We start from the raw sequence: 16033 nt of genomic DNA, 5'->3' as shown, positions 1-16033 counted from the left end.
GAGCAATCCGACGAGAATCGTTCTTCCAGTGGACGAAGTCGTTGGCACCGTGGGCGCCGAAGACGAGGTCGTTCGCTGCGTTTCCCACGGAGTAGCCCTAGGCTCCTAACTTTGCTCAGATCGCGGTCCCGCAACCGTAACCGAGTGAGAGAAGAAGGCTGACGATTGCATCGTCAGTCGTCGTGAGAGAGAGCATGAGATTTGCTTGTGTATTCGTCATGTGGACCTGGATTTGTAGATGCTTTGCATTTGCTACCACTCCGAGTCAAGAATCGGAAGGGTTGTAGGGGATGAATCTTCTCACCACAAAGTAAACTATGTGTGTTTTTATTTTATTTATTTTATTTCATTTTTGTTGTGGAATTCCTGTAATTGTGTGGAGTCGGTGTCTTGCAAGGTTGTGTTCTTTGGTTGCGAGTATATTCCACTGTTCTGTGAGAGACGCAACGGCTTGGCGAGCCCTGACTTGTTTATAGTGTGGCAGAATAATCTTAGGTTTTGCGTTTTATTGAAAAGGATTGTTCTGGTTGTGAGCACTTGTGACGTGTACAACGCTAGGAAGGTGTCAATGGCTTGGCTGTTGGATATGCAGTGGACGGTGTGTTGGACGAATCAAATCCTCTTGCAGTAGAGAAGCTTGAAGTGTTTCGTGTTTGATAATTTCGTGGAGTGTAGGAGACCTTAATTCGAGAGATGTGGCATCTTGCAAGGAGGTTAGTCTCTCTCTTTTTGCCGCCGCTCTCGACCAAGATGCCGTTGCATGTAGGGCAATGTTGTTGGAACATAGAAGGCTTGTGTTCGGAAGTGCGGGAAGGTTGCAGCGCGTAATAGTCTGTTGTTTGTGTTGGGCTTATGCGCTTGGCGTTATGTTGTAGAGTTCTGCTTACGGTAGATTGTTATTCGTTGGCTGCGGAGGAGTGCAAGTTGATCTGCCATTGCCTGCTCAGATCCGCCCGCGTTACGGTGATCAGTCTGTTGGCGAGAAGTAGGTTTTACAGTATACTTTTGTCTCTGTATACTACTTCTTGTTACGTTCGTGCTTAGATTGGAGTCGAAGGTTTTTGGCGGTTGGGTCACAGTCGATCTTTGTAGATGTGGTGATCGCCATCCTTGAAGGAGGTGCAGATTGTAGCGCTGCACTTCGCTAGATTTCTTGTGCCGAGTCTGTTTGAAAATCTCTTGAACTGTGATTCTGCAATCGAGAGGCGCCCATGGGAATTCTTGTTCACTCTTATTTCTTGAGAGTGCTAGTTATTCACTTTTTTTTTTTTTTTTTTTTTTTTTTTTTTTTTTGTCTCGTTTAATTATTGTGATTTTTCAAAAAACGTGCCGTGTTTTCTGGTTTTGGAAGCGGAAGTTTAAGGCGCTAGAGTTTCTGACATGAAGCAATCTGTGCAGACATGAAGCAGTAACACGCATACCTGGAGCAGGCCAATTACTTCGGAGGTAGCAACTTAGGGCTGCTGGCATGTGCACGATTGTTAATAATGCATTCGTGGGATTGACCGTTAACTTTAGGCCTCCAGCGGTATGGCAGAGGCTTTAGAATTCTTATTTTAATGTTGATGGCGGAACAAGTGGCTATTCTTCAATGCTCTAAGGGGACTACAGAGGTAAACAGTGTTTTCACGAACGGAACGCATAGAAACAATGTATTCGAGAAGTCTATCGTTGACGTTGAAAGTTCAGTAGTGCTAGGGGAATCGAGTTGGAGACATGAGATTCGAAGTGGGGAGCTGATAGAATCAAGGAATGGGTTGAGCGAAGAGATCTATGGAGATGAACAATGCCATTCGGTGGCCATCGAAACCTTGGAGAATTGGCCTTCATGTTCTTCCCCAGGGGATACAAAAAGCTGCACAGTGAATTACGTTCGGATTGGTAGTTTCGGTGATTTGGAAAAGGAAGAAAGAGAGAATTCGGAATCAAGACATGAAAATTTGCAGGTCCATCCGAATGAACTAGTCCATTTTACAAATGTTATCAGGCCTAGGAATCTGGAGAATGTCGTAGGGAAAGCTGGTAAACGACTGGTTACTAGGACATTATCTGGAGAGGGAGAAAACACTGACCAAATAGTGTCTAACTTGCTTTCAAAACAGTTGAAGGATTTAGATGTTAAAGAAAGTGATTCGGAAGCTGAATTAGGTCAGGAAAGTGTTGAACCTATTGTCGAGAAGGTGGAGGGTGAGGTTGAATTTAAACAGGTAACCGATGAAATGTGGCTTGGCATGCGTGCCGACGATGAATCACATGAAGTGGATCGAAAAGAGAGGGGTTTCGAGATGGAAAGGCGTGAGGAACAGCTTGAAGGTGGAATAGGGATGTTACAGGGGGAGTCTGGGCAATCGGATGATGATTTACGGCTAAATCACGTTGAAAAGGACTTCGGCCTGCAGAAGAAGCAGAATGACATGGATAATAATATGCAGAACATGCCAGGAAGCATGCAATTCAGTGAAGAAGGGCCAGAAGCTGCAGCTGTCCCATGTACCTCTGTCCCCAATGACTCCGAAATGATAGTTGCTACTTCAAATCAACAGACTGCAGCTAGTCCACAGAAGGCTAACTTTCTTGCTTTTGAGGATAGGGTTCAGGAGGCTGATGAACAGGTGAAGGAAGAAGAATGCTTCATTCAGCCCATCTTGCAGGTGAAAGGAAACATTTATAATGTTGTACAGGAAGAACAACATGAGTCGCGCGAGAAGGAATTGCATTTGGAGAGTAGTTTGCTTTCCACAAACGAGGAGGTGACCAGGATCTCTGGTCTTCTGACAGAGGCTGAGTTGGCCTTATCGATCGAGCAAGAGAGACGAAAAGAATCGCTCTTGGAAGTGGATCAGCTGCTAGAAAATTTGAATGAAGAAAATAGTATCCGAGGAGAATATGAGGAGAAGGTAACAATGTTATCGTCCTTTCTGATTAATATGAAGGAGGAGTTGACGATTGATGGTGAGGATGGTGAAGAAGTTGTCGCGAGTAGGCTAGCATCTGTTTCGAAGGATCTAGACAAGGAGCTTGAAAATATGAGCTTTAAAAAGCTTAGTACCAGGTCTCTATTAAGTGAAAATGAGCAGGGCATTCGTTGGAAGTTGCAGCGGGATACACCAGTGACGCGGAAGGATAATTTAGAGCTGAAGCTTCATATGCAGTTGAGAAAGGCGAGAGAGAGAGAAGCACAGGTAGAGGCGATGTGGGTAGAGAGAGAGAGGAATTTAGTTACAAAGTGCAGTTACTTGGAGGCTGCCATCGTTCAATGGGAGTCGAAATACGAGAAGCGGGACATTGAAGCATTGCAAGAAAGGAAACTCTTAGAGATTGAGCTAGAGGCCCATCGCACGAAATGGGCTGATGAGAAGCTTCGTTTAGAAGCGGTCGTGCTGAAACAGCAGCAATGGCTTGAGGAGAAAGTTTCAAAGTGGACATCTTTGCTTGATGCCAAAGATAGAGAACTGAATTCTCTCAAAAACGAACTGGAAGAATTGGAGACTTCCTTAAAAATTGTCAAGCAGGCGTTAGAGAGTCCACCTCAGCAGGTTCATGATCAACAGAAACATATGCTAGAAACTTTTTGGCAAAGTAATACTTCATGTGAGAGTTACAAAGCAGGAAGGAGTTCGGAAGAAAGTGACGGAGAAAGCTGTCAGAGTATTGAGACGTTTGTTCATGCTACTGACGCGGTAGTGGATGAGCACCATAAAGAAACAGACTCGGGGATGGTTTTCGTAGAGAAACTCATATTAGAAAGAAAGGAACTTGAGGGGAAAGTTTCTAATTCACAAATGTCAATGGACGAAATGCGGACTGTGTTTCAGGATAAATTGAATCAGTCTGACGCTGAAATGAAGAATTTGGAGGCAGGACTATCATCGAAGACAGCTGAAGTTGAGGATTTGGTAGCTCAGCTCAATGCTAGGGAACGTCAATTGGAGGCTCTCATGCAGAAGTTTAGGGATGAAGTGTTGAGCATTGACAGAGAAGTTGAGAAGGAACGACATGAAACACGGGATGTGATGGAGATGCACTTTGTTGGAGAGCGCCGTCTTGTTGCAGAAATCCGAGAGAAAGAAGAGGGTTGGCAAAATGATTTGGAGGCAATTACGCAAGAGTTATTTGAATCAAGAGAGTGGGCTAGACAGAAAGATGTGGATATCATCAATTTGAAGGAAGATTTCGAAGCACTTGATGAGCAGAGGAAGGACGAGGAGCAAAGGTTATTTAATAGGATTCACTCTTTGTTGGAAGAAAAGGATGCTTTGACGGACGCACTTAAGCAAGAACAAAAGGCTCGGGTAGCAGCGGAAGCTGAATATCAGAGGCTTGAGGAGGAGCATGTAATACTTCTTAAAGAGTTGGGTGCCGAAAGAAGGAGGAATTCGGCAGAGCCGAAACATGGAGGCATTGACTGTCAGGATGATTTTGATTCTCAGGCCGCTGATTTTAGGGTAGTCAATGTGGATATACAAATTGAGGAAGCTATGAACGAAATTGAGAGCCTAAGAGAAGAATTGGACAACAAAGAAACACAACTTAAACACGCTAAGAAGGTCAAAGAGATTGAGTGGGAGAGACGTCAGGCTGCTTTGATTGAAGAATATGAAGATATGCTAGACATGCGAGAACAAGAATTGCAGCAGGTGTGGATGCGTAAGGAGCAAGAGCTTCTATCTGCGAACGACAAAATACTTCATCAGCTTGCCGACCAACGTGGGGAAACAGCCATAGTGCAAGGAGCTCTTAGAGAACTGGAATGGTTCATCAAGCACGGTGACACCAATATCAAAGCCAAGTTGGCGGACATATCTAAGAAAGAAGGCATGGTGAAGGTGCATACATCGCACTTGGAGGAGGTTGATCTGTATATCCAGGAACTTCAAGCAAAATTGGAGGAGTCGGAGAAGAAGAGAAAAAGTGCCGAGATTGCTGCATCGGTACGAGAGTTAAAACGAGTAGCTAGCTTTGATGTAGCGCTCGTCCAAGGGGACAAGGACAGGTTACTACCAAACATAGTTCGGCATGATGCACATCCCACATCTCAACTCTCTATGGAAAGTGGAATGGAGAGCTTGCGAATACGCACAAGATTTTCTCTTGGAGATACATTTGGACGCAGTTTCAATAGTCCGAGGGAGATTCAGCCAGACCCATATTTGGAGGTCGAAAATTCCAGCGGGTATAACCCTCTCCCTGCCTGCCTGTTACCTTATGTCCTTTATGTTTATCTCGTAGAACTTGGTAAGGGAATTATATCCTAGGTCAGCGTGTAGATTATCCTATCTCCCCACATTTTTCATTTTGTCGATTTTAAAGTGAGATTGTATTCCAAGTTTTAATACAGAGTGCCTGTAATAGGTTTGTATGCTCAAATAAAGGAGAGCGTGTGTATACTTTGTGTGCATGTTGTTCTGTAGTTTTTGGTAATGATGGTTTCTATTGAAGGGCTGCAGTGCTGGTCGTTATGGTGGAAATATCGGCTCTAGCACCAGTTATGGTCAGCCTCGCTATGATTACTCCCTTCCAGTGTTGCCTCCTCCATCACCTGGACGACGGCAGCAGAAGTGGTTTGTCGATGTTTCTTGGTTGGAGAACGCCCGCAAGGTATTCAAGAACCTCGCACTTCAATTGGAATATAGTCTCTTGTGAGATTTCCTTGTTTAAGTGCAACTCTCCTAGCAGCTCCTAAAGTCAATTTTTATTGATTTTGCTCTCTTTCTATTACGGTCTAGATAAGTATTTATCTATATGTATGGTCGTAGAGTTCCTGTTACACGGTCCTGTTACCAGGATTGCAGGAGAAGGTTGTAAATTATTGAATAGTAATATACATGGTATTTTACTGCTACAAAGAAATCACTCAAAGCAGTGTAGCAGAAATGAGAAGCTTATATCTCATGTATGACGATTGACGTGTCAATTGTGAGTGAGTATACTGATGTGAATTAATGCTTCGCAACAGGAGCAAACAATTTTACGGAACCAGCTGGACTTCGAGCGACAACAGATCTGTTCATTTGGACAGGTAGACACGTCTTCCTTGCACGAGAAGCAATCCTAGTGCATCCCTAGTGACTGCCATGTTATTTTTGCATATCTTTGAATTTTCGTTCCGAAGTTGGACGCCCTAGTTTGCACTTAAGTTGGTTGAAATTCCACGTCAGTGCTATGAAAATTTTAGGTTAGGATTGATAAACCCTATAGTGGTTTGGCAGGTTGAAGCATATAATAGGATGATAGAAGCAGCGGGTTTAAGAGCCTTGGAGGAGAAACATGAAAACGAATCTAAAATCCTGGCTTTGCAACAGGAGGTGCGCTGGTCCCAACCAAACCCTCTCTTCTTTTGCACTCCCGGGTTGCATGCTTTAACAAGCTGCTCATCACTCAGAGGCCCTCCGACAAAGGATCTGTCAAGCCATAATTCAATATTCCCAAAACTCTCAGGAGAAGTGTGAAGGTCCTTTCAGTGATTTATAACGTCAATGTGCAGTCCCCATTCAAGGGGAGCCATCCTACCGGCTGTTATCTGTGCCTTCAGGTAGGTCTTCTCACGGTGCTCTGGTGAAATTTGAATTATTTAAGTGCCGCAATTCTTGAGTAGCGTTCAATACTGTTCTTAGATAATCCACAAATTTAATCGAAAAATGAAAGTATGTTGCGCAGAGCTTAGAAGTATTTCTAGGATTTCGTGTCAATTTATGGTACAATATTCAAATAAAAAGTTCAAAGGAATGGTTTGCCGCAAGAAGTACAGGGTAGTCCATGGTGGGAATTTAAAAAATAAAACTCCGGGTTATGTTACAAATATCCAGTTGAATTAAGTTGTTAACTCAGGTTTATTTTGCTTTTAGCAACTTACAAGGATTTCTGTCAACATCACCCTGTTAGCTTTTCGGAATTTTCATTATGGACTTCCCTGTGTACAGCCTTGTAACGGTCATCTTGTAAGTGCTTGTTCACAAGAGTAATTTACGGAAAGCCCTCTAATTTTTCATAACCCTTTTTCTGATCAGTGATGCAATTTGAAACTGAAACTTGAGTTGAGTACTTTATTACTAATTTTTTTTTGTCAACTCTCACCCTAATGCATTTCTAGTGACGCATCTCGTTAAGCTGTTGAAATGTCACCCTATTGGTGCGAACAGGTGTTGATGCTGCGGAAGATGCTGGCCGCCAGGTCCGAGACGTGAAATTGATTTCATTCAAGGTTCGAAATGTACCATGTGTCAGCTTAGCTGCAACTTTTGTACAACACTTACACAGATGGTGGAACCATCCACATTCAACACTTGGAGCTCATGGTTTGTTCACGATTGTGATGGTAAGATCGCACTGAAAGTGGACGTGTAATTTTATAAGCATGTCTGATGTGTCATCCATGCGCGGTAGTGCTTAGCAATTGGCGAAGTATCTATAATTGTCGCTCTTTTTTATAGAGAAACTCTGGAGAACTGGAGATTATTTTGGCTACCATCGATTGGGCATTTACTAACCCATCATGGCAGGAAATTTTTGGATAGGGATGATAATGTCACCTGTTGAATTGTGTATACATGGCTTACATAAATGCTACCTTCACAATGAGGAAAGCTTTCAAGCAGCCGTAATTGTTACGTGCTTATGACTTGGTTGCTACTGAATTGCAAGAGACTGAGTGTATTTGAATTTCCATGGAAGCATCAATGCATGCATGGGAGTCTGCATCGGTGAAAACAACTCACTGCTAAAAAACATAATGTAGCATTTGGAAGAATTATCCTATCGAATACTGATGAATGCGACATGAGCTGTAGAACCAAATTGATGGTTAAAATTTATATTTACAAATAGTATCAAGAAATGATAACATGTTCCATTGTTAAAAGAAATATGAATATTTGCATTTAATAATAGAAATTAGAAACTCTGGAATTTTCTTGAAACGAATCTAAACCCAACACATTACACATTTCGACAATTGTAGTAATATATAGGTGTTGAAAATTTTATATGACGAAGTAAAAACATTTACTGAATTCTGTTTCTTGCCGTAATTTTAAGTTAAGCTTTAGATGTTTATAGATTTTTTTTCTTTATTCTTTTTTCTTGTCATCATTAGAATAAAATAATTTTTTTAACACCTTTTTTAGATTGAAAGCACTAGTATTAATAATTTCAATGTTTCTACTTTTTTTTAACAAAAAATTGTTAGTTTTTATTTACAATAATACTACTTTTATTTATTTATTTATTTATAAACTAATCCTAAATTAAACTTCAAATTTTTATTTTATATGTTTTACAATTTTATTTATTTATTTCTTATTTGATTTTAGTGCAACAAAATCTAATCTTTCTATTACAATTATTATTATTATTATTATTATTATTTTTTATTACTTTTTCAATATTTTTAAGTGTTTTTAATATAAAAAGTAGATTGTCCTAAGATTTAATTGTTTACCTAAGATTAGGCAAAGATGCTACAACACCATAGCCTAATTATCTTAAATATTATTTATACCTTAAATTTAGCAATGCCATTGTTAATTTATCTAAAATTATATTTGCTTATAATTATTTTTAATCCATTTAATTATCTATTTTAAACTCTATTTTGAACCACCGAATTTGGTGGTTATCTAATAAAGTATTATTTTTATTTTTATTTTTTAATAGTTTACTTTACTATGCATCTTTATTAATATATTACAATTATTTTTGAAATTTAAAGTACTTATATTCTATACAATAAAAAAATAAAAATAAAAAACTAAATAAAACAATAATAGTTTTCTAATATAAATTTATTAGTACATTTTTTTCTTAAAATTTTAAAAGGTTATCTTATTAATTTTTATTTAATTTTAATGGATATTATTCCAAACATCAAATTAAGTTATAGTAAAAGAAAAAATATACTAGAGTAATATATTTATCAATGAATTCTCAATTGCATCTTTTTTTACTTTCAGTTTCATTTTGTCACACATACATATATATATATATATATATATATATATAATTTAGCTATATTATGATAAGTCACATCTTATTAACTTGCTTATAAAATCAACATCCACTTCTTGTATCCTACTTACATTTGTTTGTTTAATTCTGTTTTACAATAAAAAAAATAAATTATAACTTGTTTATTTGGTATTAGTTTTATACTAATCAAAGTTCATGTATTTCCTTTTATTATCATTTCTGCTTAATTTTCTTACATTACATGTATAGAATTTTTTTAACATGAACAAGTTCTTTAACATATTAAATAATCTTTGTTGTTTGTAAATAAACACAAATGGTAAATTTTACATCCATTCTATTTTGTTTGATCAAATGTTCTATGTACATTTATTGGTTCATTCATTTCAAGTTAACACTTAAATACATAATTTTAAACATTATTCACTTATGTAATAAAATTTGCTATTCCCCATGGCATATTTTTCTTCTTAAATTGCATAAATATATATAAAAATAATTAGATAATCTAGATGATATATAACAAATTCTTTGTAAAGATTTTTTCCACCAAAAACTATCTGCTCTAATAACAATATTAAGGTCAAAACCAGTAAAACCTGATACCGATTATTTAGAGCAAATAATTTAGACCAATCCCATCTATGTGTAGATGGGTATCCTATATAATCTCCCAACATAATGCTCCTTAAAAGTTATAACTGTCAAACTCTCATGTGATTTTGGAATCTTGCCACACTGCAAAATCAATCAGGAAGACAGCACGCTAAGAAGTGATACACCAAGATTACAAGGAATAAACTTTCTCCCTACCTCCAGAGATCATTTCTATTATATTCCTTTCTAGAACAGTGTCGGCTGCATTACTAACCCATTTTAACCACACCATAACTTTGTGCTGCACATACAAAATGACCGTTTGCATCAATCAACGAGCAAGCTCCCACATACCAACTGTCAAACGACATTCACAGATGTATAAACGCCGGACTCAAAAGTCAGGCAAGACTCAGGAATTGCACCGGAATCAGCGAGAGACAGTTCCGGGCCTGTGCAGCGGTGGAAAGCGAACAGCAAGGGTGCAGTGAACGACGTGGAAACCTGACGGGTGACGAACATCTGCTCCATGATATGACTGCGCTGTGACACACGACCACATGCTCAAATCCATCGCCTACGTCATAAATATCATTTACACTGCTCCGTTGTGTCCCAGTGAAGGGAGCTGCAGCCACAACGCAGCGATAGCAGAGAAATGCCAAGCCCGTCTCTTACTGGTTCCACCGCAGAACAGTGCAAGTTTACACATGATCCATCTTAGTCACCGGCAATTTTCAACTTGTGTGAATCTGTTGCTCAGGGTTCTGCTACATTACCAGTTTCTATGATTGCAATCCTACTTCCCAGCAGGACTGGACCCGTCCGACTTCGTCCACACGCTTGTGATCAGCGAAGGGACTGTGCCTGTATTCACCATGCACCGTTAAGAGGCAGGGCACCGAGGCTGGAAAAGTTGCTCGGAATGGGCGACTTGCCCAGTTCCGTCACGACTTCCCGGACGGTACACATTCCGGGCTGGCGAAACACAGAGAGCACCGGACCCGCGCCTGAGATAGTCAACGACAGTACATCCACAGCCTCGTCGGACAGGTAGCGGTTGAAATGCGGTTCCAAGCTTGCCACACCATGATGCCAAGATTCGCCGAACTCTCTGCCAACCGCACGGAAACTGAATCTTGGCACGTGCGCCATGCTGGCCACACCGTGGGAGTGTGTGCGTATGCGCTGGCGACGAACAGCATTTGGACATCCTCCGTTTTGTACAAGCTCTGACCGATTATCACGTAGGTCTCGGCAAACAACTGCCCAAGTCAACATTCCCCATACCCATCGCTAGCTGTTACGACTGGACACACGACATCAAGTTATCATCCGCGGGGCGTACATTTTATAGATGGGGCTTCACCCACCATGAAACCATAGACACTAATCTCGAATGTGTCAACCCGGACCCCGCTAAGATGGTCGGGGTAGCTACATGACAGTGCATCGAGAGTGTACCATAACCTACAACGGTAGGACCGAGAATGTCTTCCCTGGTAAAATTTGCGACCAAGGAGGTCACTGATTACGACTGCGCGAAAGCACTTCTCACAATCCTCACCGAGGCTTCTCAACCTACTAATTTACACACAAACTCCTACAATCCTCGGACCAGATACTCCTACTGTACAGGTGGATTGCAAACGCCACACTCCACGCTCACACCACCTCTCCGCCACCCGGACCTGGCTTCATCTTTTGCATCCCGGATCGGCCTACTCACCCATCTCGGCTGCCGAGACGGGCGCTCCGCCGCGCGCTACCTGCATTTGCATCCTCCTACTCCCCTACACCTCCGAAGGGATCATAAGAATCCCTTCGCCATCCCTGTAGTTCGACATGCTTGTACTCGGAACTTCCAGGACCTACACTCGGCTCGGAGAAGCAGTCACGCGGAGGACTTGGGGCGTGACAGTGGAAGCTTGGTGACAACGTTCCATGCCACCACGCCTACACCTGCCCTCACTAGGGCCTCCGCCGGGGTCGCCTGCAGGGCTGGTGTCGGCCTACGCTAATCATGCTTGGGGACTCGCAGCTAGAGTCATTTCTCTAAACACTTTCAGCCTTCGCTGCCGCTTCATCTCCATCTCTGACGCCGACAGGTCCGCCATGGGAATGGGCGCCAGCTCCTTACTGAACAGGCTTCGCGACAGCGGGTCCCCCCCGTAACCCTCGCCCTCCGCATTCTCGCACCCGAAGTCCAGGTCGTTAGGGCTCTGGGTGAACCCCAGGCAGCTCCACGCACTCACTGTCTTCTCCTTCACTGGGGTCAGCGTTCTGCTGCGCTTGCCCACCGCGTTGTGGAGGGGTGGCAGCCTCGGGGGATTGATGTTCACATTCTGGTTCTGCAGCGGTTGGATCACCGCCGGGGCGACCTTCTCCGAGAACGATGCTTCGGTGGTCTGCATGGACAGGGAAAGCCGGGCGGCGGGCTGATTCTCGCTGTATTCTCCACACCTCGCCCACTCAATGCCGAAACCTGCAGGGACAATCGAGACAGGGCGTCAGACGCACATGTGGCACACCTCCACTTCTGCGAGCATGAAGAATGCTCCAACACACACACACACCATTGCAGGCTCCCTCCACCGCACCCGACCAGATCTTTAAGTCCAATCACTCCTTGCCCCACCCATGGTCACACACCCACCCCATGTCAAACAAAACTTCGCGACCCAATACCTGGAGGATTGGTCTTCTGGCTGCCCCATCCGCCCGACACCCCAAACGGTTTCGCGACCCGGTTCTCCCCCTGCCCACACCCCCCCGCATTCACGTTTGCGCCATTACGGACCGAGTTGGTCAGATCGAACGTCAGCGGCGCTCGATCGCTGCTGGACAGCGGAGGCTTCACAGCTGACACTCCGTTGCCGCCACCAGCCATCCGCCGGAGGACCGAAGCCTCCTTCGCCACTGCCGGGTTGAAGGGTTTGGCATCGCCGCTCAGGGATTGCTCAGCCAGGGGAGGAGTGCCTGAACCAGAGTCAACGTCCACTTTCACCCCAAATTGCCTGCTCAGGAACGCGTTCCCCAGCACCGACACCGTCTCCAGCCGCTGCCGCAGCGTCTCCGCGTGCCAATTCATCGGCTGCTTAGAGCTCCCCAGGAACCCCTGCACGCTCTGCTCGCCTTGCACATTCAGCGCGTCCTCAACTTCCAGCGACGAGTGGTCCAGCTCTTCATCCGACCACCCTGCACGCACCCCACTCTGGAACCACGTCTCATCCCCCTGCTGGCTCGCTGCGTGCGCCTGCCCTCTGGGCGTCGCGGGCGCCTGGTACCCCGACTTCTGCTGCGATGGTCCGAACCCTGCAGTGGCCAGGAGAGCGCCACTCATGGGAGGCTCAACAGACTGCGAAAATTGTTGCTCCAGGTTCGAGCGAGCCATTCGCCGTGGCTGTCGTGGCATCGCTGGTTGAGGCTGCCACAATGACGAATGCTGCAGGTCGTATCCACCTTCGAACCCGGGGATAGCAAACGACCTCAGATCCTCAACTGCCTTCTCATGCCCTTTCGCGCCCATGGAAGCCTCCAGGTCCTGCAGCATTTCCTGAGCACGGTCGTACGATTTCAGGTGCGAGTCCGAAGCCCACCGATTGTCGTTGCACCGAGTCACGCTCTGCAGCATGGCCTTCGCCTCCTCCAGACGCCCTTGCTTCATCAGGCAGATTCCTAGATTGCAAACCTTGTTGTTGTCTGGCTCGATCGACAATGCTTTCCTGCCAACCGGTACACACGCGCGCACCACCGTCAGTGCATACATCATCTCCTGCCTCACCTCGCCAATATCTCTGCAACGCATCCACATGCGCACCCGCATATACAACAACCTATCCCATGCGCCCACACTATCCTCATCCCCATCCCCATCTCAACTTCGAACACAGCTCATCACTGCCATGCTGCTGGAATGCTTTGCGGTCATCACCTGTACACGGCTTCTGCAGCAACAAAGTTCGACTGCTGCATGTGTGCCCAACCCAGATTTCCCTGCACCACCACCACCACCACCAACGGACTGCAGTTAGCACCCATCCTGGAGCGAGTCATACAAGCATGCCACCCCTCTCCCATACCACTGCCATCAGCTCTCCCAGGTAAGCCCAAGTCAACACCAGCTCATGCGCACCAGAAGACGAGTCGCTTCCTGCTCGATCGACACTTGGAACTTCTTCCCCTGCGATCTCGCCGTCTTCGTCCGTTTGCCGTTGAACGCCATCCCCTGATGGATCAGATGCAACTTGTGCTTCAGGAGATCAATTTGGTCATCCAGCCTACCGCACCTCTGCAAGGTCCACAATGTCCACCGGTCAGGTTGGCATCTGCATTCCCCACGGTGAAACCGGAACGACCAAGCGTTGCGAAACTCCGGGTTCCTGCACTACTTCACGCACCTTGTACAGATCGAGCAACACATTGTCCAGCGACTCCTGGGCCTGGTCCGAGCACCGGCTGCGCAGCGACTTAATGGCTTCGATGGCCTCCTGCGGCCGGTTCTGCTGTTTCATCACTATGGCCATGTCCTTCAGAGCGCTGTCAACTCTGTCCCCAGCGTTTATGGCTGCCCAAAACAACGCGATCGCACGGTCGGGGTCCTTGTCCACCAGCTGCACACAAACCGCATTCGTCAATACCCTGCACTCACAGTCGAACCCCAACCAATCAAGCATCTACGACGCACCACAGCTGCCTGGGTGGCACTCATACCAAATCTTCTCACAAACGTCACCTTCTTCCGTCGCCGTTCCTCCACGTTCACATTCTCTACCATAGCTTAGCGGTGCTGCCATCAATCCAATGCACTATCCGAAACATCCTGGAGGGCATCCCTCTCGAGCCCTACACGTAACACTACTCGACAGTCTCTCGGGACCGATCGCGATTAGCTACTTCTGCGGCATCCTGTCCGCAGAAGGTACAACAGTGTGCTCTGAATTGCTCTCAGGGCTGCTCCTGAGGTAAAAAGAACACCACATTCCTTCGACGCAGCTAGATGGTTAGCCATGTCATTGGATCCCGCATCACTTGTCCACATGCATCTCCGCTGCGATGCTACTGTCTCGCATTCGGATGCATGACCTACAATGAGATGCTATATGTTCATGACTGACACAGAGCGAGAGCCAACAAAAGTACCTGGACGTGCTTGGCCTTCACATAAGGGGTGTCACCCACTGGCACCTTGTGAACTACGTGGAATGAATCAGCCCTCGCCGACAACCGCTTCGACGGAGGCTTCACAGGTGAGCACGGAGCTGACTTTGTAACGCGCCCGCCATAAGGCATGTGACCGGCAGCCGGCTGCAAATACTGCTCACCCCACATCATCCTGATCTGAGAATCGGATACGGCCGATTCTGTACAGGCGCTGCAATGTCGTTGTGCAATTTCACACTCTTGCAGCTGGAAAGCTTCTGACAAGTAAGCTGCTGAGATTGCAACTGCGGAGTTGGCACAATTCAGCTGCTTTCGAGGATCGAGCGAAGAACTGGTCCGGCAGACTAGTTGGGTCATAGAATGATGAATGTGATGCCAGAGTGTTCCTCGAACCTGAAATATTCACAGTGCTGGCAGCAAGATACAGCCGGCAATTTGACCCAACTGATTGTGATAGCTTCGATGTGCCGCTCCTCTGGATTGTGAATTGGTATTATGCTAGTGGAAGAGTCGGTCTCCTAGAATCAGGAACGTGATGGCCCAACAAAGTCGGCTCTCTTCATGAGTCAGGTCTTCAAGGTATTTGTGAGCTCCACTGCATCTGTTTAATTGCAAGTACAGGACACCATCATCAGGGAGATCGGAAGAGTTGTCTCGAAAATTACGGGGAAAGGGAAGTGGAGAAAGCACGGTTACAGCAATTGAAACTGACAACACATCAACAGAACACTGATTGGCAACCTACATCCAAAGACAGGCTAAATTAAAATGAATTCCACCATGAGCCCTTTCTGCTCACCTCAGCTCACAATGTTCCTAAAACGGGTGATCGACATCAAATATTGCCCTCCATGACACCTCCCGAACTCGAAGCTGTCCCCAGTAAGATGGATCCGTGCCGGCGACGAATCCCACAAGCTTCACAATCGCTCCACCGCGTGAAGCAGAGAAAAGAGGAGACTGGGAAAGTGCACAATGGAACCATCCACAAGAAGGGCAGAGAGGAGAAATTCGGCTAAGAGATAGAAGGGGAGAAGAAGAGGGGGATAAGCGGAGCAGAGCATGAGAGCAAGAGGACGGTGGGGTGGTTTCGATGGGGGTGGAAGAAAAAGGAAGCGGCAGCGGAGCAAGCTTGCGAGCGAGGTGCAGGGTAGCCGTTAGGGGGCACAACGGCTACATGAGGAGGGGGAAGGGGTCCCTCCCTCCTCGCAACGGACCTCCCTTCCCACCGCCTGGACCCCAATCGTCGCTGGGTCGTTGGGTTGGGGTTCTTGCACCAAACTAAGCTTTCCAAAGGCACCATTGTTCC

General features: G+C 45.3%; 2 protein-coding genes across 10 annotated transcripts; one reads left to right on the top strand and one right to left on the bottom strand.

Moving 5' to 3' along the window:
* Positions 1–117: 117 nt before the first annotated feature.
* On the top strand, positions 118–7594 carry LOC112285780 (uncharacterized). 9 transcript variants are annotated; one of them, XM_090252411.1, is made up of 7 exons: positions 118–310; positions 593–713; positions 1399–5173; positions 5448–5598; positions 5957–6019; positions 6210–6532; positions 7140–7594. In XM_090252411.1, exons 3-6 carry the CDS (start codon positions 1560–1562, stop codon positions 6447–6449), a joined length of 4068 nt encoding a protein of 1355 aa, XP_090108537.1. In that variant the 5' UTR covers positions 118–310; positions 593–713; positions 1399–1559; the 3' UTR covers positions 6450–6532; positions 7140–7594. The 9 variants fall into 9 exon arrangements, with proteins under 9 accessions (XP_090108537.1, XP_090108538.1, XP_024382670.1 ...); XM_090252412.1 differs by having other exon boundaries at positions 118–319; XM_024526902.3 differs by lacking the exon at positions 593–713.
* A 2617-nt stretch (positions 7595–10211) lies between these two features.
* LOC112285315 (uncharacterized) lies at positions 10212–15794 on the bottom strand. Its single transcript, XM_024526016.3, has 7 exons — positions 15524–15794; positions 14704–15325; positions 13962–14174; positions 13697–13852; positions 13496–13557; positions 12250–13286; positions 10212–12046 (listed from the first exon to the last, which is right to left on the bottom strand). The coding sequence occupies exons 2-7, from the start codon at positions 15079–15081 to the stop codon at positions 11583–11585; spliced, it is 2310 nt and encodes a 769-aa protein (XP_024381784.1). The 5' UTR covers positions 15082–15325; positions 15524–15794; the 3' UTR covers positions 10212–11582.
* Positions 15795–16033: the final 239 nt, after the last annotated feature.

The sequence above is a fragment of the Physcomitrium patens genome, chromosome 8 (assembly GCF_059467195.1).
Source record: "Physcomitrium patens ecotype Gransden chromosome 8, ASM5946719v1, whole genome shotgun sequence".
Classification (NCBI taxonomy): Eukaryota; Viridiplantae; Streptophyta; class Bryopsida; order Funariales; family Funariaceae; genus Physcomitrium; species Physcomitrium patens.
The sequence above is the reverse complement of the archived record's forward strand: the minus strand, read 5'-3'. Positions and strand labels throughout refer to the sequence as shown.